Source organism: Salarias fasciatus, chromosome 20 (assembly GCF_902148845.1).
Source record: "Salarias fasciatus chromosome 20, fSalaFa1.1, whole genome shotgun sequence".
Classification (NCBI taxonomy): Eukaryota; Metazoa; Chordata; class Actinopteri; order Blenniiformes; family Blenniidae; genus Salarias; species Salarias fasciatus.
The window spans coordinates 4,512,230-4,538,663 of record NC_043764.1 but is presented as its reverse complement, the minus strand read 5'-3'; the positions used below and the strand labels follow the sequence as shown (position 1 = coordinate 4,538,663).

Below are 26,434 nucleotides of genomic sequence, written 5' to 3'. Positions count from 1 at the left end.
AGGCCTGGGATATGTCTTTATGCCTTCTCTACCTGCGCTGCTGGACTGATGCAACTGTTTTGGACATTCAAGTTCCACAAAGGGGTTGCTCTTTTTTTTTTTTTTTTTTAATGGTGGTCAGTGGCGAGGGGTCTGAAGCACACTCTATGGTAGGTGGGTGATTGACAAGCTCTTATTCTACAGAGATCTGAATCCTCCCCGTGGCACTTGCACGCCTCCACCAAATCCCATTTTCTGACGCTGTGGACTTGCTCCACATTACTCCTCCCAAGGATGAGCGGCGCTCAGCTTTGACCCTGTGTCCAGACCTTGTTGTTTACCTCGCCAGATTAATATGCGCCTCAGGACGCCGCCGATGCCGCCGGCTTCTAAATGTCTCTTTTGGTCCATCGGCGTGATTTTTGCCGCCGCTGTTCCTCTTCATTTACCCCGTTTATCAGTTTGTTGCCCAGATGAATTATGGATGAGGGCGCTCGTTGCCTCGGCGACATGCCAAGCTCATCATCGTCATGCGTTTTTCACAAAAACCAGGTCCACTGCTCCCCTTGCTTCCCCCCCTCTCGCTCCGACTCCTCCCCCGCCACTTCTGGCTGACAGACGAGTTGACATATCTGCACACACTGCTTCCACCGCGATTGAATCTTGACTGTTGTGCTCAAGTAGATGAAGAGAGAAGACAAGGACAGATAGATATCTATATCTGGACAGGTTTCTACAGCCTTTTACTGTAAAAATCATTATTCTCTCTGTGTCTCCTTAACCATAGACCAATTACCAGTAAAGTCCTTGAGACGAATATCTTTGTCAATTAAACATCATTTTGAACTCATGTAAAGAAAGGACAACTCTTAGACCCTGTTTACACTGTATTTTAAGTGAAAACACTTTATTTTTTGGGTTTGCTGGTTTTCTTTTCAGACTAGTTTTGTGTATGCACAGCGACATTTTGAAAACAATGGTTGTTTATACATCCTGGAAACGCGGTAGTTCGCGTGCCAGACTACGAGTTAGCGCTGCTGGTCATTCTGCAACTAAACCACTCCTGCAAAAGAAGTAGTCACTATAAAGTTGTGTTTTTCTCCGTTTCTTCAGATATGGCGCCAGATCGTTTTCAAAAAGTTGCGTTTTCCCCTGTTTCCACGCAGGCTTTCCAGAAGGTTCGCTCTCTGCTGACTGTTTACAAAAATCCAAACGCATGAGCTGGTCGTGGTTGCTCATCGAGCAGGTGCTGTCTCCGTACCCCTGGCTCCTGACAGATAATTCATGATGTATTGGTTCAATCCTCTATATATTTCATTTCATTTCATTTTTTATTTCTTTATTTGCTCTTCACCATGTCCCTGGCATGGAGCACAAACATCTTACTAGAAAACAGAAAGACATACACTTCAACAAAGAAGAGGAAGAACCCCTTTCAGAAAGGCACCCAATTTACAAATAGTTCTCGTGTTTGTGGACTGAAATAAACAAATCATCTCGTACAGGGAGGGGTTTTTTTATATAATAAGTAACGTGTAAAGTGTCCTTGGGTGTTTTGAAAGGCGCTGTTAAATAAAATGTATTATTATTATTATTATTATTATTACTATTAAAATATTTTTCTCTTAAAGCGGTTATTTCTCTGTTTGTACATTCAAGCACGACATGCAGTTCGTCACCCACAGAATGAGCATTACATAGATTTACCACATACATTTGTGGTACCGACTCATTCATTTGTTTCACCAACTGGCTGCCGAAGGACACGTGAGCTTGAAATACTCCCAGCATGCATCATTCCGAAAGCAAACAATCAGTCCGGGTCAGTTTTTCACTGGCAGATAAACACATTCTCTCCCTGCTGCTGGGCTGTAAGAGACGTCAGGATACCGGAGCATCCAGAGGAGTGTGACCTTAACTATTTCCAAGTTTGCTCAGGAATCCCTGTGAGATTCCTGTTTGCTGCAGTAATGATAAGTCCTGCTCATTTCCTCCGTCCCTCTGACCCCAGACTCAAACCACTGCAAGCACAGGTTCAACTGCTGTAATGTCTTTAGAATCTGCTTCGTTCTTTGAGGATACGCTGAACCCGCACCTTTGTCCACACTCGTTAGAGGCCGAAATTGAAGCAGATCATAAGAGATGATTGAGGTTTTGCGGCGGTGACCCAGCGTCAGAAACAGTGATACTGTATTGATTCCTTTTGCAGAAAACTCTCATTTCTCTTGTCTCCTTATAGATGGAGGCCAGAAGTCAGGGTTTAGCACAGGACAGCAGTCAGGAGCTGGATGCTATTCACAGTGTTGCTCAAGGACACGTTAGAAGTGAAGAAGTTTGTCAAAACAGGAGTGTTTGGGGTTTTCGGCTAATCATATTCTTGACGACTAAAGTAAATATGTTTTTAGATGTGAGCAGTTTGGGGAAAAAAAGAAGCTTGTCAAACAGAAATCGATCCTTGAAACTGACTCATACAGAAATGAGCTTGCAGCGTGTTGTGACTTTCTCAGCTTTAAACTTTATCATTTTTCTTAACGAACTATTTGGTTTCAACCCCCGTTGTCGCAGTTTTTTCCGTCACTCCATTTATTTTAACCCTGGAGCACCTCGTGGCATTTGAAGGAAGAATCGTGTTTGTCTGACTGAGCTGTGAATCCTTCTCTGCTTTCACCGTACAGAACTGAGACTGTCTTCACACATCTGCACATAAATCCAGCTGAAATAATCAGAATCTCTATCAGAATGCCCCAGGTTACTGAAAAACAACAACACAAAGAACAGAGCAGCTCAGACAGCCTCTAAACATCGTGTGATGCTTTTCAAAGGCATCTGTCTCCGACTAGTATCTGAAAATCTCTTGCAGCGATGTGTTAATATATTATGTAATTTTCAGCAGACCTTTTTTGGACTGGCAGAATTCATTTCTCCCTTAAAGATTGTAATTGGATTGAGTGGAGGACTCACTGCTGGCCACTTTTAAACAGTCAATCTTTCTCCTCTCATTTGTGCTGCTGCCTGGCGGTTTGTCAAAAACCAGAGCTTCGCCTCACACCGAGTTTTCTGTCTGATCCATCTCTGTTTGGAATTTTCTGTATCAAACTCAGTGAAGCAGCCTCATGCCATGATGTTGCCCCCGCCGTGTTTCACACGGTGTACATGACTTTACAATAAAGACTACTTTTGATGCTTCAATGTTCTCTATCCCCATAAATCACTATTTTTTAATGGTTGGATATTTAGAACAGCGTTCACACCGATCTTGTTCTTTTGTGCTTTTCTCTGTGGTAATTCTACTTGCCCATGTAGGGTGTAGTGCCTCCAGCCACTCATTCTTTGTACTTCCCCACCACCACCACAGTTACCTCAAATCCTCACACACGTTTGGTGAACCCCTGGTGGTAACCTTACCCACTGTTGCACGTATAAGAATTGTGTAGCATGTTTAATACCTCACAATGTGAGCGAAACTGAAATTAACAAAAGCGTGCCACTGTTACATTCTAAGTCTGTATTTTTATTTCTTTCTTCAGCCGTCATGAAAAGGAGAAGAAGAAAAAAAAGATAATTCCAAGCATTTTATTCAATCTCTTGACTTATCATGTGGATTTGTTTGGAATAGTGTTGAACATGTTGCTATTTAAAAAAAAACTAAAAAGCAGAGTTGCCAGTAATTCGGAGCCCTGTAGTAGGAACATGTTAGTGTGTGTCTGAGAGTGTCGGGGCATTGTGTAGCTTGAAAGGATGGAGCTAAAGCCTTGTGGTTGACAGACAGCCGGTGTCAGGGTTATAGCATCATATATTGTAGTCTGTCAGCAGGGAGAGAAGTCTGGGAATGGTGCTTTATCGGCTGCTGTCTGCTTTCTACGGTCCGTAATGGCCCTCTTTCCTGGCTTTGGGCTCTTCTAAATGCAGACCCTCTGTGACAGCGCTGACCCTGCTGACCCTGGAGCTTAGGCTGGAGCTGCACAGGCTACAAGGTCCATGTTGCCTTTCCATTAGTAGCAAAGAGATTGTGTCCATGTGTCTTGCTTTGGTATTTGGTGAGCAGCTACTGAATGCTACCTGTCACAATCGAGACCAGTGCATGGAGGTGGAGGGACAGCCTGGGGGGCGGGGTCATCTGCGAATGGGTCAGACCCATAGCAGTGGACACAAACATGACATCCACGTGTGTGTGCCCGCTGCACTGAGACACTGTGACACACTGAGACGTCCAGAAAGTATTTGAAAAGGCACAGATTCTTCTCACAGACTCTGTTTACACGATTTCAACTGAAAACAGACAATTGTCCTCTGTGCGAGTGTGTGTTCGGTTTCACTACAAAAACTAACAACACACACTGGCGACCCAGCATTTCTGGACATCGTTTTCAAAGCGTTGCCGAGTAAACGCAAAGCTTTTCTGAAATGAAAAATACAAAAACCCAGTGTTCTCACTGGAAATGAAACGTTGTCTAAATGGGGCCTTAATATGTATTTTCTGTGTTGTGCTTCAAACTTTGACTTGATGATTGTCTCCCATACTAAGATTTATTCACTGCGACTCGTCTATATGTTTAATAACTTTCTCCACAAACATCTCACTCCACTTTTCATTTTCTGTCTCTGAGGTCTGTGTTTGGTCCAATCCCTCCGTGCTAAACACAAAAACACACTGAAAAGAAACCGTTTGCTCGCATACTGAAGTCATTTGCCAAAACTACCAGGGTGAAGTCTTTTTGGGGATATTTCCAAAGCAGCGGCATCGACAGGTCAGCTGTCCAGAAAGGAGTGGGGATTCAGTCCAGCTGCTTCTGCAGGTTTTGTTGCTTCAGCTTTAAGGACATTAGGGGTAGAAACCAATACCAAGACTTTGATTGATTAAAAGCATAATGAGACTAAGAATTAGATTGATTGAAACCAAAACAAGACTGAGAATTCGATCAAGGGATTGACGTCTTTGAGAAACCACCAGGATCACACAAAATCATCGTCAAGATAATAATAGTATTACGAGTGCCTGGTTGACCTACTTTTTTCTCTTCCCATATTATCTACATACGTGCAGTGTGCCTCAGTGTGTTAGCCTGCTGACAGCCCGAGGATCAATAGAGGAGGGACACATTAACAGACAGTGAAATATTAGATTTGTCTTTGTTCTCGTTGAAAAAGATCGAGCGAAAATTGACATTCTTGCCTTTACTTAATCTGAATCTCCATTTAGGGAGTGAATAAGAATCTCTTGACGGCGGCTGGACGACATTGGTGTCGTTGAACATGTTCTGAAATGTCTCAATCTGCCCACTTCGACACAGCACTCTCTGATGAGCACAAATAACAAATGCAATCTATTTCAGTCATACTTGTGCTTGATGGTCTCTTTAAAGAATGTGTCACGGATGGCAGCCTTTGAAAAATGGATTTTTTTAATAGATCCAACATTATCCCGGGACCTTCAGCGTAGAAGGGGTTAAAACATATCACCATTTCAATTTGTCGACATCTCCTGAGTGGATTCACAAATGGTTTTTCTTCCTTGTTATGTAATCTCTGCAGCCGTTCCTGATGGATCAGTCTCATTTCATCCTCATCTGGTTACTAATACACAGCGCACCTTATTTTGCATTTACGCCCAAAACTTTATCTCTTTTTTCTGGTCTATCAGAGTAAAACCCTCTGAACACAGGATGCATTTTAATACCTGCTGCTAAGCGGGTCATTCATTTCCCCGGCCATGATTGCAGGCAGAAAACAGCTATTTCGTCACTGTGGCGCCATATTTTCATTAGGCTTCGACTTCCAGTACAGAGCCGTGTCTGACTGCTCTCTCCTCAAAAGGAACCAGAATTATTTACCAGGAGGGAAAAAAGGAATAACACTGAAGCTGTCTAGTTTGAGAGAATAACTTGAGCACATGCCGTCTGATTAGGCATATAAATAATTTATAGTCGTTTCATTTATGGGCTGCGTCTCAACAAGAGGGTATTGCTCGCCAATTAATATTCCCTCTCTGCCCTCTATCTGAGAAGATCGTGTACAATGCACAGCCAGCAGCCAGTGATGGGCTGAAAGCAAAGAAAGGGGAGGAAGAAAATGCACAAGAGAGAGCAGTTTTTCTTTGCCGTGCGCTAAATGCAAATGAAAAGGTTCCAGTGCGTAATAGCTTGTCACTGTCAGCTTGGCTGCCAGAAAGCCGATCAGGTAAATCTGTTGTTCTACAGGATGCATATGTCACGGCGCATGCAAGAATTTCTTTAATAAAAAAAAAGAAAGAAAGAGAGGTAACGGCAACTGTAATTGTATTTTGGGAAAAGGCAGGATTATTGATGCAGAACACCGGGGATTTGCAGAGCGCCGGAACATCAGGCCTTTGATGGAGCTGAAATTTAAAACAGAGCATCTCTAGTTCAAGTCAGTGTGCCTAATGACAGTGTTCCGCTTCAGATGTGCGCTTCATTTACCAAAACCTTGTATATGCCAGAGGATTTTTGTTTTCGGGTTTTCTTTTTTCCCCATTACTTTTTTGCACTTTTGGAAAGTAAATGAGAGCAGAGGAATGACAACAGCAATCAGAACAGCCTGCGCACGTTAACCGCCGCTCTCAGCTCACCTGAAAAGAAAGGGTTTGCATTTGCATTGGCAGCAACATGTCCCTGTGGTCTTCGTAGGTAAGCTTTGGAAAATTGTAACACGCTTGTACCGCTGACCTTTTAACCTTTCTCAGCGGTGATAATCAGACATCCCACACGTGTCCCCTTGCATTAATTCACAGCAGCTTCCATGTTGCTTCACCCCTGCAGATTGCAGAGTGTCTGAGCAATTATGATACGTGCCAGCAGAATATTTGAGATGTGGTATATGTGTTTATTTTCCGGAGTCCAAAAGCAGGGTCCAACTTAAGGAGCAGAATACTGAAGGAACCAGAGTGTGTGAGTGTGTGTGCCTCTAAAATTGACACAGAGTTAGGTGATTGCATTGCAAAGTGGGCATGTAAATATACTGCTTTCAAATAGAAAACACAGTTTTGCATGTTAAATACCTTTGATCGTAAACAAAAAGTACTATAAGCATTCAGATCAAGGGATTCTTATCGAAGACCTTCTTCAGTCAAGACAGCGGCGTGTCTCCCGGCCAGTGACGCCTTCAGCAAGGTCCATCGTCCTACTTGTCCTGTCTTTCCTACCGCGAAGTGCTGAAGAACTCTGTCCATGTCTGGAGGGAAGCTCCCGGCTCGTAATAACTGGTCATCACAAGTCTCCTGCCTCTTTCTCCGGATGACCGGGCCAGTGTGATTTGGCCAGTTCCCCAGGACAGATGGCTGACTTGGCCTGAGACTGACATCTGTATCATCCTTCAGCTCCGTCGGCCTGGCCCATCGCTGTGTGGAGGCTGTCAGAGCCAGGCACTCCTCCTCTGATTTCCTGCTCCCAGCCTTCCTCTGCTGATGCCACAATTGGCTCCATATGCCAGCCACATGGAGAAGTGTCACTCTCTACTAGCTCAGCATGCAGCAGCCAAACCCAGGTTATTCTCTCCCTCTCTCTCTCTCCTTCTCACCTCCTCTTCTCTTTCCACTTCTTTCTTCCTGTCGGTCTTTATTTTTGCTTTTCCATTTCCTTTTGCTCATTATTTCCCTGTGTGCCTGACTGTCCACTGGTATAATTTCCTACATGGCTATTAAGAGAAAAATGTTGGTGTTGACGACGTGAATAAACAGAGCAGGGCAGTGGAGCGGGGAGGATATTACATTCTGTAATCATTGTTGTTGTGGGTGTTGATGTGCGGGAGGGGCTGGCTGGGAAATCAGAACTGGCTAATAACACGTTATTCCTCTCCGAATGAGTCGCTCCTCTTTCAGTGCAGAAGCAGGGAGGAGGGTCAGTGGGCAGGAAGCCGGAGATCATCGGCCCCAGGGCTAGATCCCACATCTGCAAGCTGCAGATGAGCCTCAAGGCGAAGACGATCACCCTCATGGTGTGAGAGGAGGATCAAGTGCCCAGCAGTGGACGGGTCCTGGTTCAGGCTCGGGGCTAAGAGCTGGCTGGGTGTGGGCCGAAAAGCAGGTCAGGTCAGCGCGGGATGGCGTGGGAGGAAGAGGCTAATGTGACCAGGAGTGTGGACAGGTGGATCGTAATGACTGGAGACTTCCTCTCTGGATGGGTAAACAGCCCTCGCTGCAGGGCGAGCCCGCCAGTCCAAACTCTCAAGTCAGCAAGCGCAGAGCAGACCGTCTATAGCGGGGAACGTTAAATGGCACCAAAATGCCAGAGATCCGGACGACCCCGGCGCCGTGATCCATGGGTCTGGGAAGATGGATGTTCAGCTGTGGGTTGCAATTCGCCGCCGTCGCCGTGTTCCCAGCCAGACACCGAACACTGGGTGGCGAGCCACACTGTGAGTCACAGCGTGTGGAGCCCACCCAGTGTGGGAACGCTCTCATTCACACTTACATCAACGCCGGACTGTACTACCATCAGCCCACTGAGCCGCAAATAACCTCATCAAAGCAGCCATTTCTTAACACTGACAGTTATTTTTCCCTCCGTATTTTTAATGCTACCTACGAATGATGGAGCAGAAATCACTGAGTCATGACGAAGAAAGTTTCTCACACAGCGCAAACCGCTGGACGCTCGACGGGTGAAGGATTTTGACACGAGAGTTTACATGCTGTGGTTTATAGACAACATGTTAACTGATCTGCAGAAACAAACAGATGTTGAATCAAATGGGAGAATTTGGCAACAGTGGGAAATATATATATATTTTTTTAAATGTTGATATACCAACAACAAATACATGCAGTTTATGTGTTGATCGAGTTCATGGTTTTTTGTGATGACATTGGCCCCGTTTATGCAACTTATCAAGTGAAAATGCATCGTTTTTGCTTTATTATTTTTTTCAAAAAACTTTTAATATTGGCACAGCAACATTTCGAAAACAATATCTGTTTACACAGCAGAAATGTTGAAGTGATGAACACAGACATTTGTATGGAAGTTGGATGTTTTCATGTAGAATGATTCAGAGCTGTTTCAGAAAGTTCCACTTTGGAAGCCATTTTCAAAAAGCCTGGGTTTGGCTCAGTGCACCATTGCCACGTAAACAGCACCATAGTTGCATCATTTTTCATCTGCATTCATGTTTTTACTTTTGAAAAAGAAATAGTGAATGTTTTATATGACTTGAAATTGTTTTTATAACACTTGGGGTGTAAAGATGTGTTAAAAATAGACCAAAACAAGACATTAAACTGCAGTTTTTCAAGATAACAAGCTGCTCTCCGGAATTTGTCCACTGAGGGCTGCACTGTTAAATACCAGTGGGAATGAAGTGGCGTTTCCATGCAGCCTAAGTAATCTGATTAAATGTTGATCCGGATGAAATTGTGTCATGTAAACAGTCCGATCCGTCCAGATTGGCAAGCTGCACATCAGTCTGATTTACGCAGTATTCGTGTGAACGGGACAATCTGATCCAAACTCAAACAGTTCAGTCAGAATTGAAGACACTGTTTAGAGATGAAGCTAAAATGAAAGGTAGCAAAAACACGCCGTGCATTTCATTGAAACCATGATGACAGTTGAAATACTGTTTGGAGATCAGTTGAAATATTACACATGTATGCTACAAGCTCCATCTGTCCTGATATTCTTTCTTCTTCATTATGCTTTCAATCAACTTTCTCAAAAGCAGCATCGAGCTGCAGAAAGGTGTCGTACATAACATCCCAGACACTGATGTTTATGGCCGTCAAGGTGAAGAAAGTACGACTCACACCTCCCACCACGCTGCCTCAGTACCAGTCCTGCTAGAACACTTCGTACATAAAAATCCAGCTGTTTCTCATATGTCACCTTGAAAGCATGAATCTGGAAGCCAGTCCCCAAACTGTATTTTAAACACATCTGTTGTGTTGATTTTTGTTTGCAATGGCAACAGTCACACATCAACGTGTTTGTTTTTTTTTTTTTTTGTTATCCTGAGCAGAGGTTAATTCACACACAGCTGTGACGGGGCCTGGCCTCCTCGCTTGCTCGCTCAGCCCGGACGGCCGGGAAGCCCGGGCATCTGCTGGACGGCGCAGCCACGTCTGACTTATGATGATTGGAGTTAATGCCGTAGCAAGACAATTGGCCCACCTGCTGGCGTCTCCCCGCCGCAGCCCGCTGGGCGAGAGCAGTCTGGGCTTCCCTCCACCAGCTGCACGGCTCGATGCACATGAAGGGTCCAACACGGCCCTCCGATGTTGACCTAATGTCCCCGAAAGCAGAATTTGAGGCGTTGAATACACAGTTTGTAGTGGAATTAGGTGGGTTTTTGTATGAAATGTTGCCTCGCAGATGCTGCCGTATAAATCCTGCCTGACTGAGCTTTGTGACGGCGTTGGCTGGAAGAAGCCTCCCTGCAGCACATCGCTCTCTATCTATACACACACATGCATCAGAACAACAGAAAAAAAGGCAGAACCATAATTCAGTAAATTTCCTCGAAATGAGGCTCACAAGAATAGTTGAGCGGGCCAGTTTGCAGGGCAATTACCAAATCCATTCTAACTTTTAACAGACTTTATTCTTTTCATCAGCATCATTAAAACGCTCATTTACAATGGACAGCAGGAAAGGATGATCCCTAATGCCATTAGTGAAGGCAACAGCTTCGCTTTTGATAGCTCCTGCTTTGAAAAATGGAAAGAATCCCACTCTAATGGGATGCTGCTGTATTCATCAGTACAGATTTTTTTAATACACACCCCGACGTACAAAGCCGCTGTTGATGCGTCTCGCAATGGATCTTTCCACGCGGCGCTTTTCCCCCTCGTGGCGCATTACTCAACGAAAGATCCAGCTGAAGAACTCAGGCTCATTTTATCATCCAGAGTAGCTCTGAGCCGGTGAACTCTGAGAGTATTTTAGCTGCAGTCAGACAAAGAGTCTGGAAACTAAGCTTTTTAATGCCATGGAGCAGAGTGAATAACTTTGTCTTCATTTAAACATTTCCCCAACCAGAGAGTGGAGTGTTGTTAAAAGCTGAGCCTCTGGGTTCTCAGCCACCTGTGCGATCTTTGAGAAGTTCCGCTGTGGGAATGAACACCTCGCTGTGAGCGTGACTGGAGTTGTGCCAGAACATCCTCACATTTATTCAGATCATCAGGGAATGTGGGAGGCTGTAGAGGACCAGGAAGGCGACGAGGTGAAGGGATGGACTGGAAATTCTTATTTATGTCGCATAAATATTATTTGAAATCAACAATTCACATGCATGTTTGTTTGTTTTTTGTGAGAGATTTGAAAGTTGAAACCAACACACACTCTTGCTGTGTGGCACCATGCAGCCTATTTTATGTGACTGTCTTTGTGTGTAATGTTTCACTGTTAAATTAGACATTATTATTTGACATTTTTGGGTTAAGCAGAAAGCTCAGATGGCTGAAAGTTGATTCGTACCGAGCCGGTTCTGACAACAGACGGTTCGTCCAGTTCCGTCGGGTTTTCTTCTTGGCTCATCTAGTTTGTCACCAGAAATGAAAAAAAAAAAATCATAATGGTTTTTTTGTTACATTGCACATTTACTCAACGTGGAACAGAATGCCATGTATTTGAAAAACAGATATCTTTCTCAAATTGACAAAAAAGGAGCCAATCACCGACTGTATGATCCACATTTATAAACTCATAACTGTTTACAGTGAAATAACGTGGAGACATTTGAACAATCATGCGTAACATTTCCCTGAAAGTGTTTGAAGAAAAAATAAGCTGTTTTTGGGAACCTCAAAAAAGCCTTTTTTCCATTTCTTTGCCGTAAACCAGCTCCTGTCCGTCCTTGTTTCCGTGTGTCATTTAGCAACGAGCTCTGATTGTTTGAGAGCTTTGTTGAGTGGGACTCAGACGTCACATCATACTTGATTATCTGCTTGGTGTTGGCAGTTAACGGAGGCAGGTGTCAAATTACAGGTTACAGTGGTTTATTACAGTGCTAAGCTTGCAAGATAATTACGTTTTTAATCTGGACGAGACTGAAACAGTGGTGATATTGAAAATCCATTCAGCTTTATGCTACTAGAGCACATGTTTTTGCAAAATAAAAAAGAAATCATAATTGCAGTGTGTATTGGAATTGTATTGCAGATATGATGCAAAAAGTAAATTTATGCTTTTTCCCCCACTTTGATGCCAATAAGGGAATCTCTGTGGTATAACTCACCTAATAACCTCTCAAGCCTTTTGTAGGAAAAAACTGTCTTTCTGCAAAAGCAACAACTGCTTCTCTGAGCTCAATTAGGCGAATGTTAGCCAACCAGAAGACCGCGGTGTGTGTGTGTGTGTGTGTGTGTGTGTGTGTGTGTGTGTGTGTGTGTGTGTGTGTGTGTGTGTGTGTGTGTGCTTGTGTGTGCTCAGCTGATCTCGCTCTCACACTCACCCATACACACACTAATTGAAGCATAACTGTGCATCAGATATTGAACATGACAAATTTCTCAGCCTCTGCATAGGAGATGACTCACACACACGCACACGCACACGCATGCACGCGCGCGCACACACACACACACACACACACACACACACACACACACACACACACACACACGTATCAACTTTTACTCCGGCCACAGCACCAAACAAGTGAGCAGCTCCGAGGGCTCCTTAATGGAAATTGCCATTTCAAAGCCTTCAGAGGAAGATGTTAACCTTGTGTGATACTTGTGGCATTAAAAATGGATCAAAGCAGCTGAGCTTTGATGTCAATGGAAGATTTTATTTGGGTCGCAGCAGCAGGAGCAGCAGAAGCACGGCGCTCCGGCGCCTTCTTACTGCCCTCTGCTGGCAGAATGTGCCTTTCCATTCACAATCACAGCTCCGGGTCCTGTGATGCTGTCTGTATGGACTGCTTTACGCCCTCGCTGCGCCGCCCTCCCACCTTAAATCCCCACAGGCAATATTCATGATGTTAAAGACACCGTTTTGGATAAAAGTGGAATTAAAGAGAGGCCCACAAATGAGAAAGCAGCTGTGTCTTTTTCTCTTTTCAGTCACTTCATCAATCAGGGTTTTGTTATGCAATTTGAGCTGTGATGTGAACTGTCTGGGGTGTCGTGTTTGGAAAGAGCGGAGAGGCCTGCGCACCTCAGGGAGCTGTGGGTGGGTGGTGCTGCCGACGGGGATGGAGGCTGAACTTTTAACCCTCAGCAGGCGGCCTGGACGCCCGGCTCCCCTCGTCGTTTGGGGGCTCCTCCACAGGCTCCGGCTCGGTCCTGGGAACGAGCGCGTTGTCTGGAGACTCTACATTGCATCATGTACCTGATCATGTGTGTCCAAGCCGTGTAAGTTTGCGCGGCGGAAAACCGGCAGAGAAACGGGAGGAGCTGAACTTTCCTGTCAGATAGAGGAGAAGCAGTCGTCTGTGCGTTCATGCAATCCCTGTGTGGATGCAGCCGCTGTATGCACTGTTGTGAATGCATGTGTCTAGATGTGTGTGTGTGTGTGTGTGTGTGTGTGTGTGGGTATATGGGGGGGTGGGGGGTGAAAGGCATAGATGGAAACGAAGATAGCGAGAGAGTGCAAAAAAAAAAGAAGAAGAAGAAACTATAAATAATTGATGATAGATCCCGCCTTGCATCTGCTGCCTGCTGCCGTTGAGTTTTCTTCAAAGTAGATATCGATGCAGGGCCTCGCCAAAACACAGCATTCCCAGCCATCCTTCTGCCCTCATTATCACATTACAAACACAATAATGCACTGGTTTGAAACACACACACACACAGGCACACACACACACACACACACACACATACACACACAAAAGAGCAGGAATTACATGGTTGAGGATGTTTCTCTGTTGTGTCATTTGTCAGATCTTCTGAATATTCACTTCGTAGCATTATTTAACATGGGTGGGGGGAAAATAAACCCACTTATAATTGTCATCCAAGTGAACCAGGAGGGAAAAACAGACCAAAACCCAAATAAGATTGTAGTTAATGAATTGAATATTGGCCTGTTAGTGCGAGGCGGGTGTGGAGTTTCTCCGGCTCGGTTCTGCACTGGTTGCTCATATCGGTCACAAACAAGTGGGCGAGGCTGTTTTCTTCGAGTCCCGATATGTGATTGACTTTAATGTGTTTAAGTTTTGCTCCCTCCCCCTCCCTCCTTCCGCAGGCCTATTTTTCCCCCTCGCTTTGCCTCATTAAATCTTTGTGGAAACGCTCCGGCTCTTGTGGAAGAGACTTTCTTTTGATTAGACTATAAACAAATGGAGGAGTTGGTTGACATCTCCCAAGACTGTGGCCCTCTTTTGTTTTGCTGCTGCACTGTTGCTGCCCCACTCCCCGCCTTGACAGGACTGGAGTACTATTCCCCAAAGCCTTTATTCTCGCTCGTTTTCTTTCTTTTTTTTTTTTTCCTCCTCCCTCCCCCTTTTCTTTTCTTGTTCCCTCACCCATCTCCCACCCCTCCTTCTCCCCCACTGCCTTTGTTAAAGACTGCCCCTCATCCACTCGCCCCCCCAGTCTCTCTCTCTCTCTCTCTCTCTCTCTCTCTCCCTCTCTGTCGCTCGCTCATTATGCGCTCATCCGTTCTGGCTGAGGACTGAGCGAGCGGCGCTCAGGAGGAGCAGAGAGTTTGAGAAACCAGCGACACGTCGCTGCAGTTCTCTCTATAGGAGAGGAAAAAAAAAAAAACAAAAAGGTGGACCGAAGTGACAGGAGCTGCTTTTCCTCCTCCCGCCGGTTTACTACCCTCCTCTCTCTCTCTCTCTCTCTCTCTCTCTCTCTCTCTCTCTCGCTCTCTCTCCCTGTCCGCTGACTTCCCTCATTGACTCACTCCTCCCTGCCTCAGCTGGCTGGCTGAGCGCTGACACTGGGACCGCTACCTGCTGCCCGGGGATTACGCGCTCCGTCAACGCGCGGAGCCTGATTTGTCGTTTTGGCTGCCGGTGAACGCGGGACGCCTGGCGGAGCGGCGGCGGGAGTCCTCGTGGCCGGGACGCCGGGAATCGCCTCCGGACCGAGACATCCTGGGGAAACAGAGGAGGGGGGACTGGATGGCAACAGCAGGGAGCAGGAGAAATAAAACTGACAAGTTCTCTCCTTAAAGGCAACACTGGAGAAGCTAAATTGCCCTCGTTGTGACAAGGGTCAGGCTGGAACGAGCAGCCGCCGCTCTCTTTCTGGTCGGGATTCTCTTTGCGGAGCTGCTGACACAAGGGAATACAACCTGACAAATCTTTGCCTCCAGCACTCTGGTTGATTTGTGATCACACGGAGGCTTTTCTTCTTTTTGTCAGGGAGTTTTTTTTTTCTTTTTCTTTCTCCCGTTCAGCGCGTCGTGGTGTTTCGCTGCTCATCTGCAGCTGCTGAAAGGCTGAAGGCAGCTGTGGACTGACAGGTCCACTGTGGATCGCGCTCCTTCTCCTCTCTAACTTTCCCTCCTCCTTCTCCACTTCTTCTGACCCGCTTTCGGCCCTCCGGGTTTGGGAGAGGGGCAGCTGCTGGAGCCCCCACCTCCGTGAAGCTGGAATAAAGGGCATTGAACCGAGGAGCGGCAGGAACCGTGATCCCGAGAGCGTATGGCTGAGCTGCTTTCTCCCGGTCACACCACATACAGCTGATTCAAGGGGCTCCGGCGACGCCGTCAGGAGAGCACTGAACCCCCGAGAAGGAGCTCTGTGGATACAAAGAAGTTGTGTTGAGTGAAAGAAGTGACAGCAGCCTGAGCTCTGGTCACCCCAACGCCACACACACGCCCCAGACCTCCAGCTGGTTTGTTAAAAGGATTTTGACAAGAGAAGAAGGAGGAGGAGGAGGAGGAGGGGGTCACTGAGGGCGCCGGCATCCCCGGACCGCTTTCACCTTCAGCTAATTGCCCGTCGGGGTCACCGGGAAGAGACGAGCGGATTCCTTTTGTGGATTTATTCCGGTGGAAGTTTTTCCTTGTGGATATGTGACAGCCCCTGAAAACACCCACGTCCCGCCGCACACGGCTCCTGGCTCATCGCTGCATATCACACACACACAAACACACAAACACTTCTAAAGCGCACCAGCACACATTATCATCGCCCACTTAAAGCCACACACACATACATACACACACGCGCGCGCGCGCTTCCACTGTAAGTATAAACCACTTCACAACACACTGACACATTAAAGTCCCATTAGTGTGTGTTTCCCCAGCGGGCTCAGCAGAGATGGAGGTCGTGTGGACAGGAGGGGGGCAGTAGGAGTCCAGCATTCCCGGCCCCCCCCCTCCCCACCCGGTCTGTCCTTTCCCCTCCCAAATGGATGTTATTATCTCTAAAAATGTGTTGCTTGGAAACCGTTGAAAGCTTCCCGTTGCGATTTTCTGACAGAAACAGTCCCCGGGTCTGTGCCACGGCGCACAGCTGGATCCACAGCTGAAACTCCCGCAGCCGCTCATCTCTCCTCTCAGATCCAGTTGTGTTTTTTTTTTCTTTTTTTTTCTTTTTTTTTTTCTTCCCCTGTGCGAGTTCTACCTCCACCGCCACCATTTTCTCCAACGGGTCTCTGGGCACCCCTCGGCGCGCTCCCCGCCCCGTCATCCCCTCCGCCCTGGAGGGGAGGGGGTCGCTGGAGTGGAGCATGAGCGGGTGCCACTATCCCTCGCCGCCGCCGCCCGAGCGCGACCGCAGGTACCAGCATAAAGTGTCCCTGGTGGTGCGCTACTTCATGATCCCGTGCAACATCTGTCTGATCCTGCTGGCCACGTCGACGCTGGGATTCGCCGTGCTCCTCTTCCTCAATAACTGTACGTTGGTTCCTCCGAATCACACATCTTCACTCTCCGCCGTGTTCCGCTCATTTCCCCTCAAACCCGAGCATCGGCGCTTCCTGCGCAGACGCACTTACCTGAAGCCGTCCGTTCGCCGGCGCAGACATTAGCGTGTCTTTGCATTAAATCATCTTGTTGAAAGTAATAGTTCCACCTCAGCTCCCCGTAGCTCCCAGAACTGCCTTATCTGCACTTAAAGCGGCGATATGAGGACAGTTAAGTCACCGCTGACACTTCCTCTCCGCTCTGTCTGCAGGCTTCACATCTCCCCTTCATAGCCTTGGCATTTACTTTGAACTGAGCGGCGAAGTATTAAATGGTGATTAAATGCTTTTGGGGGATGAAAAAGTATCTTTTGGCCTGGAAAAGCCGCCTCTGACCGCTAACGCCATCCCGCTCTCTCCTCGCTGTTCCTCGTCGGGAGCTGGACACACACTCATTTGTTGTGGTTAGACTGTGGTGGCCGTTGTGTCGAGCTGCTCCAAGGAGAGAGGTAATTACAGGAGTTTAGCTTCAATTAGCCTGAGTGCTGGGTGTTGTTTTCAAGTACTTCTGACAGTTCTGCCAGTGTGATGGATGAGGGTACATTTCAGATCGCTATGGATCACCAACACAGTTTTGCATTTCACGTGTGAACTGCAGATTACTTTGTCATGTAGGTTTATCAGTAATGGAGTCTCCTGGAGTTTAACTGCAGCTTGCTTTTCACGGGATAACGCTGGAGAGTTGCGGTCACAGGACTGTCAGGCCTGCTGTGAGTGTCTTAATAATCTTGAGTTGTTTGTCATTTGAAGAATTTCAAAGCGTATGTTTTACGTCACAGTTTAAAAGCTTCATTTTCAAATCATTTAAACTGTAAACACATTCAATATTATGACACAGAAAACCTTGTTTAACTGATCCACAAAACAACCTTGAGCCATTTCAGAGCGTCATTTTCAGGCAGAGCCGGTGCGCTTCGTGCATTTCAGTTCGAAAACTTCTCTTCATGCTATTATTGAGCCTAAAGCTACGTCTGTGTGGATGTGACAATACGAACACATTCACAGATAGAAAGCCAAAACAAAACCTGTGCTCACATTGGGGTTAAGACCCTTTAAATCTACTGCTGAAAAAGCTAAATATTGAACCGAGCCGTGTTGTTTGTCGTGCTGCACTGTGATGCTTCACCTTGTCGTCCTGTCTGTTTTGTGTAATCGCATTCAGCTCTGCAGGAATGTCACATACATAAAACACCCTGCGCGCTCGATGGGAGCTTTTGACACTTGATACTCAGTTGTAGGGACACTTCTCAAATATTGCTGGGAGAGTATTGATTGGACACTCAGCTCTCCTCACAACAGGTACGGCCGACGATCAGATCGAACAGTTGTCTTCTCACGCCGTGACCGAAACAGATATCCTCCAGTCGGCCGAGCGCCACGCGCTCCTCTTTTGTCAACACTGCCGATCACGGCCGGTCACGTGCGCCCCCGCCGTCGTTTGTTAACAGACTCACGTATCAGCGTTTTGCTGGCAGCGGCTGACAGACGACTGTTTCTTCCAGAGTGCTTTGCCAGTTTAAACTGTGTTAAACAGGGGATTTTTGCAAAAGTCTCATGTGAGCCATTATTTATGCAGGACTTGTGCCTCATTATCGCTCGCAGATCATAATGAGCGAGGAAAAAACTTTCAGCAGGCACAAGGACAATAGTAATTTAATGCAGGCTGAAGAGCAGCGCTTTCAAGAGGAGAAGGATCTCTTCGTTCTTTTGACCACGCTTGTTATTGCTCCATGTCACCTTGTTATCCGGTTGAATGCCTCCTCGGGTAAAGTCCTCATCGCCGAGCTCATGCTCCTCTTTGTACTGGTCTGTGAGTTTGTGTAGGTACATTAATGTCCTGCCGCCTCGACGTTCGCCGTTCCTCCTCTTTCCGGCAGGGCGTTGGAAGCGAACTGGGACGGCAGGCAGTTCATTTGTAACCTCGCGGTGCTGCAGAATCAATTTGGAGCCAGACAGATTCTATTATATTTGATACAACTTCAGTTAAATCAGGTCAATCTTCACCTCTCCCTCGACCGAGTGAAAAGAAATGTGCGCCGGAGAAATTGATGAGCTGAAAGGGGCTCTATTATGCTGCCAAGAGCCCTCGCCATGTGGCCACAAGGACAGCTGGATGGGATAGTGATAGTGCTGCTCGTAGTGACATCCGTGTGTGTGTGTGTGTGTGTGTGTGTGTGTGTGTGTGTGTGTGTGTGTGTGTTTGTGTCTGTGGGATGGGAGGATGGGTGTTAGAGGACTCACACAGCCTCAGATTCGCAATTTCTGTTGTCACCATATGGGGTGAGGCATGTCCACACATACGCGCGCAGTTTGTAGCCCCTTCCGCCGCCGCCGCCAAATCCCATCGCCTGCCAGCGCTCGCTCCTCCGTCACCCGGCACGGCCATACATCAGCCGCACTGAGAGCAGGAGGCTGACACACATACACAGATACACACACAGCCACGCCTCCTCCCGCACATGGCTAAATGTCACAGTCAGACACATATTGATTGGCTGAAGATATAGCCTGAGTGATGGTCGTCTTGTGACATTCACACAGGCTCAGGGACGCACGCCGGCTCTGCCGGGTGCAAGCGGAGATGGAAGCGGCTGATATGTTTATGGGGAGACCTTATCTCGTCCTTTCGTTATGGAAATCGTTTAGCGGGCCGCCTTTACACCCGCCTCACTGTGTGCGCCGCGCCGCAGCCTCTCCGTCAGGTACGCTGCGATTCCACGGCTCCAGCCTCCTGTGTTTGTTTGTGCACGTTTAGACATGCTTACAAATGCGATTCAGGGAGGTACAGGCTGTGCCGGTGCTAACAGAACTTCTTCCATGCCAGTTTCTGTTCCGCTCTTATTCTGTGTTCTCTCGGAGTCCTCCTCCTGCCGAGCTCCCCTCCCAGATGGAAATCAGTTATCGTCATGACTGACTGGGAAACAGCTTCAGCAGACACTTCATTATTCACCTCTATCACCAGCCTCACGTCTGCTCTCCCCTCTCCTCATTTTTCCTCTCTCTCACACAAACACACACTCACACACACACACACACACACTCTTTCTTCCTTCCTCCCCCAAAGCCCCAGCTGTTGACAAGCAATTTTAAGTGAGCCTAAATTTAAAACTCCGCAGCGTCTCAGGAAGCCGCCGGGTTTGGAGAAAGGCCTGAGAAAGGCTTCGGCGCGGCGGTTTGATGGGGGACTCCAGAAAAGATGTGTTCGCGGGGTAATTGATGTGATGTGTTTTATCTCCCTCATTATCCCTCGCAGTGCGGAGACAGCGGAGGGACGGCTGGGCGGCTGCACAAGGATTTCAGAGCGTGCGCGCGGCGGCGGTGGCGCTGCCGTGTTTGTTCGGCGCCGGCAGCTCTGACACTCTCTGGGGCTTTGCTTCAGTGAGTCAGACAGCTCGAGCCGGCTGCCGGAGTGCAGATGGTGGTTCGGTCGGGCTGTGCTGGCCACTCCAGTGCCCCGGTACACTGTGACCGGTGTGTCACGGTCAGGGACTCTATATGGAGAGAAACAGCAGGACTCTGCTTCCTCCCTCTGCTCGGGGAGGGAAGTCAAACTTTCTCACATGTGAGCGCTCTCATTTCGAAATGATGGCTTATTTCACTGTGAAATTCTGAGCAGTAATTGGAAGCCTTGAGCAGTTCGCTCGGAGCATATGTGGCTCATGATGTTAGATAATTCCTGAATACCTTCCCATGGTGGAAGCATTAGGCCAGAGGGGGATGTGTGTGTGTGTGTCTGTATGTGTGCACGCTCACACCAGCATCGTCAGCATAACGTTTTAACTCCATCATGGTTAATTACATCTGTTGAGAATACAAAGTTAGTCTGAACACATATTCTGATTCATAACTCAACGAGGCGGACCCGTTTTGTTCAGCTCATTTCAGATCATGTTCAGCTGATTTTTCCACTTGAATCGCAGTCTTCCTAAGTTTTTGGGAGGGGTGTCAGAATGGACTCCTGTTTGTTTAGTTATTCATCCTTAAAATCCAGCACGAAGCTTTTTGCTCATTATCTCATGTTCACACCGACTGTTTATTACCAAGGGATCCTCTCCTGGAATCCTGCAGCGTCATTTTGGGCCATCGAGTTGAGGTGTTGCGGGAATTTATGGTCCAAATTGCAAAGTTTTAATTCTAACAAGGACACGCTTTTTAATTCTGATTAAGCAGATTAAAACTCATGAAAACTCAATGAGTTTTTTCAAAAGTGTTTTTTTCTTTTTTTAGTTTGCTTGTTTATGATGGTCCATCCTCTTGGTGAAGCTGTGCAAATACACAAATCCAGTCTCGTAGAAAAGGAAATACGTACACATACAAAAGGAAAATGTTCAATTCAGATCATGTTTCATTGAGCTCTTCAACAAGCTGGACTTGTATTTGCTTTTGGTACGTACATGCTGCTGGTGCCATATGTCTGTGCTGCCTGTACACTCGATTATCCCCCTCCTTGTTTTCTGTTCACTGCATAAACGATCAGCTGTTTAATCAGCTATTCAATCCGCAGAAGATTAATCTGCAAAAAATGTGAATAGGCCCATTGTTTGACGAACAAACTTTTTCTGGCTACAGCTGCTCAGATGTGAAAATTGGCTGCCTAATGTTCGGAAATCACACATTTTGGGATTTCAGACAGTTTGCATGGGACTACAAAGAATTTGAAGAAATCTCCAAAGGCTGGGGAAAATTGCCTTTTTCGCCATTTTCTAATTTTGCTGCCTCAACAGTTGAACACATAATTGGAAAAATAATCTTGAGATTAAACAATGAAAATAAATGTTAGCAGCAGCCAGAGCTTTGATTTTAGCTTGAGTTATATTGTTAAAAATAACCTTTGTGTTCCCGATAATTAAAGTTCAACATCAGTCCTAATACGGTTACTTTCTCAGTGCTTTAATTTAGTCGTGTTTGTCCTCATATGCGAGTATGAAGGTGCCAGAGCCGCCGAGGACTCAGGTTACTTGAGATTTATTTCCCCCTGGGTGTTACTCTCCACGCCGTCATCTGACACTGCAGCTCTTGTTGCGTGGTTCTCATGGACCGATACGCGTCCCGTCTTCCTCCGCCGTGTTTGGACCAGTGACGTCTGATATGTGGGGGTTGGTTTCGCTTTATGAGCGTTCCGCCACCCGCGATGTGAATTCTCCAGTTTTTTTTTTTTTATCAAACCAAAGCAAAAAATCTGATCCCTTTGAGTTCTTATGATACCAAAAGTGTTGCGGGCTGGTTTGGGACCAGACGGCCGCAGAAGCAATGAATGACAGCGCGGCGATGATACGGCTGTCGCTGAAATGTACTCCTGTCGATTAGCTCAGCCGGATCCCTGCAGGCCCGGCCGCTGCATTACAATGTGTTAGATAGAAAAACCAAAGCCTGCAGACAGAATGTGTCTCTTTCTCTTTTTTTTTTTTCTTTTAGGAGCAACTCAATTACTTGGCCTTTACCTCTGGGAAGTCACAGAATCTCCCCAAAACTAAAAACCCATTTCTCTGTCTTTCTCTTTTATCTCTTGCAGACAAACCACCTCACTTCACGCCGGCCCAGCCTCCTGATGGTAAGTCCTCCGTGGTTTCTCTCCGCTCGCCTTCGCTGACCGCTGTTCCTTCTCGGGGAAGGTGCCTGCAAATAATGACGGCAGACGGCAAATCCTCTGCCTTTGAAGTGGCCAGCCGTCTGTGTGCCGATCCGGATTTTTTTTGGACTTGTTTTGTTTTTGCGCGCCGTCAGTGCGGCAGGCATGTGGCCGAGCCTGCTTTGATGTGAGATGGATCTTTTTGATAACTTGATTTGATCCACGCCGCACGGCTGGCCGGGCTGATGTTCGATACCTGTTACAGCCGCGGTCTGATAGGCTCTAATAGGATAATACCCCTCCTTCCTCCCCCCCCCCCCCCCCCCCCCCCGAGTATTCAGCATTATTTCAGGCTTTTGCAGGCCATGGGCGGCACCATTACATCGCCTTGTTATCCGTATGCTTACATTCAATCCGCCACATAAATCTCTGCAACGAGTGCCACGTTGCTTCTGTTGTTTTCTGGCCCAGTAACACGAGCCGTTAATTAAAAAAGCAACAATTTATTTCCAAAACAGTAGATCTCGGCAAGCTTTAATTGGAGGGAAACAGCTGGTTTTCAAGCTGCTATCATGAATATTTATCAGAAGCGGTGCACTGAGACAGTGTTTGATAGACTTTGCAGGTTTTTTTTCTCCTCCTCGGCTGCGCTGACAGATAGCCAGGGATGGACTCCTGCTTCTTCTGAAGGTGTTGTGGCGTCCCGCCTGTTTGCTTTGCCGCGCAGCCCGCGGTTTTGAGGGACGCATCGCCAAGAAGGAATTTTTTCTAATGATCCCGGGGTCATCTGATGTCAGGGACGAAAGGCCACGGTGCGCGCCTCGCGCAGCCTTCTTCTGATAATTGCTCAATCATTCACCGCACGCGCCGGCGTGCGCGCCGGAGACGTCAGCAGTGATAAAAACTAAAAGAAATGTGTCCAATTACAGTCGAATTCAATTGTCTGGTGGAGTCGGGATAATAGACTGTCCACTGTCAATATGAAACAGCCACAGTTTGGCCTCAAACACGTAATTGTACTTGATTGGAGCGGCCGAAGCTCGGCACCTGATCCGCCCTGCTTTTCTGCCCCATCGCCAAACATTTGGGATTACATCGCAGAACGATGATTTATTATTTTTTTTCCATTTGTTTTTGTTTTAAAGACAGACAAAATTGACTTGACAAATGATTATATCTTACAGAGAGGCCCTTTTATTTGACGGTTTTCCGAACAAATATTGCCGTGAATTTGGGCTCTCAGCTGGGAAAATGAGACGCGGCGTGCAGGCAACGAAGCAGCCCGTCTCTGTCTCCTATTGAATAAACCCCCCCCCTCCTCCAATGCCGAAGACATGACGCCCCTCTTATCGATCGAGCCCCCTCATTTCCCATGTATTAAAGTTTTTGCTGTCTGAAGGGCACAGTTTGTTTCTGCGCCAGTCAACCGTTTAAAAGCTGCTGCTGGCCCTTAATTACATTTCCAATAGTTCTGTAGGCTCTCCGTCAGAGGCCTATGCTGTTTTAATATGCCAAGCAAAACAAGGAAAAAAGGCAAAGTCTCCAATCAGCAGGGTAAGCCTGCCCTGTGGGACCCGGTTTCTCTGGGTCATTTAACGCTGAAGAGATTAGCGGGACAATTAGAGCCGGTCCAAATATGGCAGCGGACCGCTTTGTGTCTGGTTTCAGTGTCGGTGGAGGGGGCCGTATCCAAGACGCCGTGGACCATCAAAAGGCTTCTTCCGCTGAACTCGTCCCCAGCACCAAGGACGCCCCACTCCCCAGTACTTAATTACAGGAAATCACAAGCCAGATAGCGAGGACTTTGCTTTTCTTTTCTTTTTTTCCTCTGAAATGCAGTTGATGAGACGTCCTTATTAGTGCGAGGAGATTCTACAGAAACTAAAGGAATTTGTCCTGCAAATTAGAGCCGGAAAATCTTTGGAGTTGTCTGAGCTGGTCGGAAAAGAAAGAAAAAAAAAAAAAAACTGCAGGTTCGGCACAACACGAGCAGAGCTCTTAGATGGTATTTATGGTGAACGCCACCCGCAAATAGCTGACGAATCCTCCCCAGTGAATGGCCTATAATCACCAGTCAAAAAAGTGACAAAAGTCACAAAGCAGCCTTTAATTAGGCTCTTTCTGTGAAAGCTCAAAGCAGCAGTTGCTTGGCTCGGGCCACACTCATTATTGCCTGTCGTCTCCCGATAATAAGACAGTTGTTGCGCTTTGGCCGAAGCTGGAAAGCTCATAGAATTTGCAGCTTGGGGGATTAGTATTGGACTTTGCAAACGGAGGCTGACAGGGAGAAGCGCTGGATGAATGAGGCTCTTGGCCTCCAGCTGTAAGTGTCGTCATCCAGGGAAACAGAGAAAATGCTTGTCCGCTGGCTGAGGACGCAGGAAGGAGGCGGCATTGGACATGATCCTTGGTTAAACTTAATGTCGTTGGCCTCGACGCAGCGGATGTTTTCCTCCCCACAACAACCTTTGTTTGTGCTGAACTCCACCTCGTCATCTGTGTGCGTGAACTTTTTCACCTCGACCGGCCGCGCTGTGCAGAAGAGAAGTAACCTCCACAGCAGCAGTCAGTCATGCGTGTTTGTGCTGCGTTATGATCCCAACCACAGTCTCAAACACGGAGTCCTAAAACACGCCACAGTGCCAATGAATGCACGGTCACGCTGCCGGTGAGACACTTTCCATCATGAAGAAGTACCTGCCAGGAAACCTGTTGGAGTGGAGCTTTAACGCCCGTCTCAGTCTCTACAGATACGATGCAGTCCAGCCAACACACTGGGTTATAATGTGAGAAAAAAAACACCCTCAATATATTAACACTTGATATTTGTTTCATATTCATTGGCTGCCTCTGGTGCAAAGTAGTTTAACTGTCAATAGTGCATTTCTAAGCTCATTCACACTGGGCTAATTATTGGACCTCCTGCTAAGACTGCATGTTTTTTTTTTCATGCTGAGCTGTTTATTTCACAAAAGGTAAAACATACTGACACCACTGACCTCGAACAAGGTAAGATCATGTTTCTTGATGTTTTCCCAGGCTGTCAACAGTGATGTTCGATCAGCCAGACAATAGTAATAGCAATTTTAGTTATGTTAAACACTCCGGGGAAAAAAAAAACACGTAATTTACTGGGTACCAGTCTAATGACAGTGATGTTGAACTCTGGAAGGTAAGTTATGATGTAGGCCAGTTATGCAGCAGTTAAGACCTTCATTGCATTCTGGTCGTCCGTTTCCACGGTGCTCAGAGCCTCTGAAAACCTGACTTTTTGAAACAAACTCCTAAGGTAGAACTTTTTGAGAATGGTCCGACTCCGTCTCCGTGGAAACGGGGGAAATGCTGGGACTGTGCATGTGCACCACTGCTGCAGGTAGATGGACAATAACAGCAGTGTTTGATTCCAGAGCGTCAAGACTCCCAGTCAGCCCAGCTTCACCGTTGGTTCACAGACTCGCCATTAATGTTTCTAACATATTGTTATCTTTGTGCTTGTGTGTGTGTGGTTTCATTGCAAAAACAAACCTGTTAGTTTCCCTACACAAAAGCTACGTCATTGTCATGTAAATGCAACACTTTTCTGAAACAAAACCTCGAACAATTATAGATTTTAAATGGGACCTCGGTATCTTATGCCTCTATGGCTCCATGAAGGGATGACCTTCACTTCCTCCTGTTGTAAACAAACACACAAAGTTGTCTGGAGTGTGTAATGGCAGAGCGGCTCCTCCGACCGTTCAGGGGTCTCCTGTGGCTGGAGCCGGCTCCGGCGCCACCTGCCTGGCGAGAGCTCGCCTTGCCGTTCACCTTTCAATTTCCCGTTTGTCGCTGACAGCTCTGTCTGGAGGACGCTCCTCACTGACAGTCAAAATGAACTCCTGGACCGAAATGTGATTTGATCTCCGATGGCGGGGAGGCCTGGAAGAAAGCGCCGGCGGGCCCGCTTACACTTTGAGAACGCTCCCCAGAACTGACGGTACAAACTTCTGGGTAGTGTCAGTTCTAGGTAGTGCTCTCAAAGAACTGACAGGACTCATTAGTTAGCTCTGGGAGAACACAGTAACCAA

At 46.9% G+C, this 26,434-nt stretch overlaps 1 protein-coding gene across 5 annotated transcripts in view; it reads left to right on the top strand.

The window, feature by feature from the left end:
• Positions 1-26,434, top strand: part of agrn (agrin) — a 303,236-nt gene that overhangs the window by 98,989 nt on the left and 177,813 nt on the right. For 4 of the 5 annotated variants that reach the window (XM_030119408.1, XM_030119411.1, XM_030119410.1 and 1 more), the window contains exon 3: positions 22,311-22,349. In XM_030119408.1, the coding sequence (XP_029975268.1) occupies positions 22,311-22,349 (39 nt within the window). Of the gene's footprint in view, positions 1-16,478; positions 16,731-22,310; positions 22,350-26,434 lie in introns of those variants that run through there. The other variant, XM_030119412.1, reaches the window with a different exon arrangement.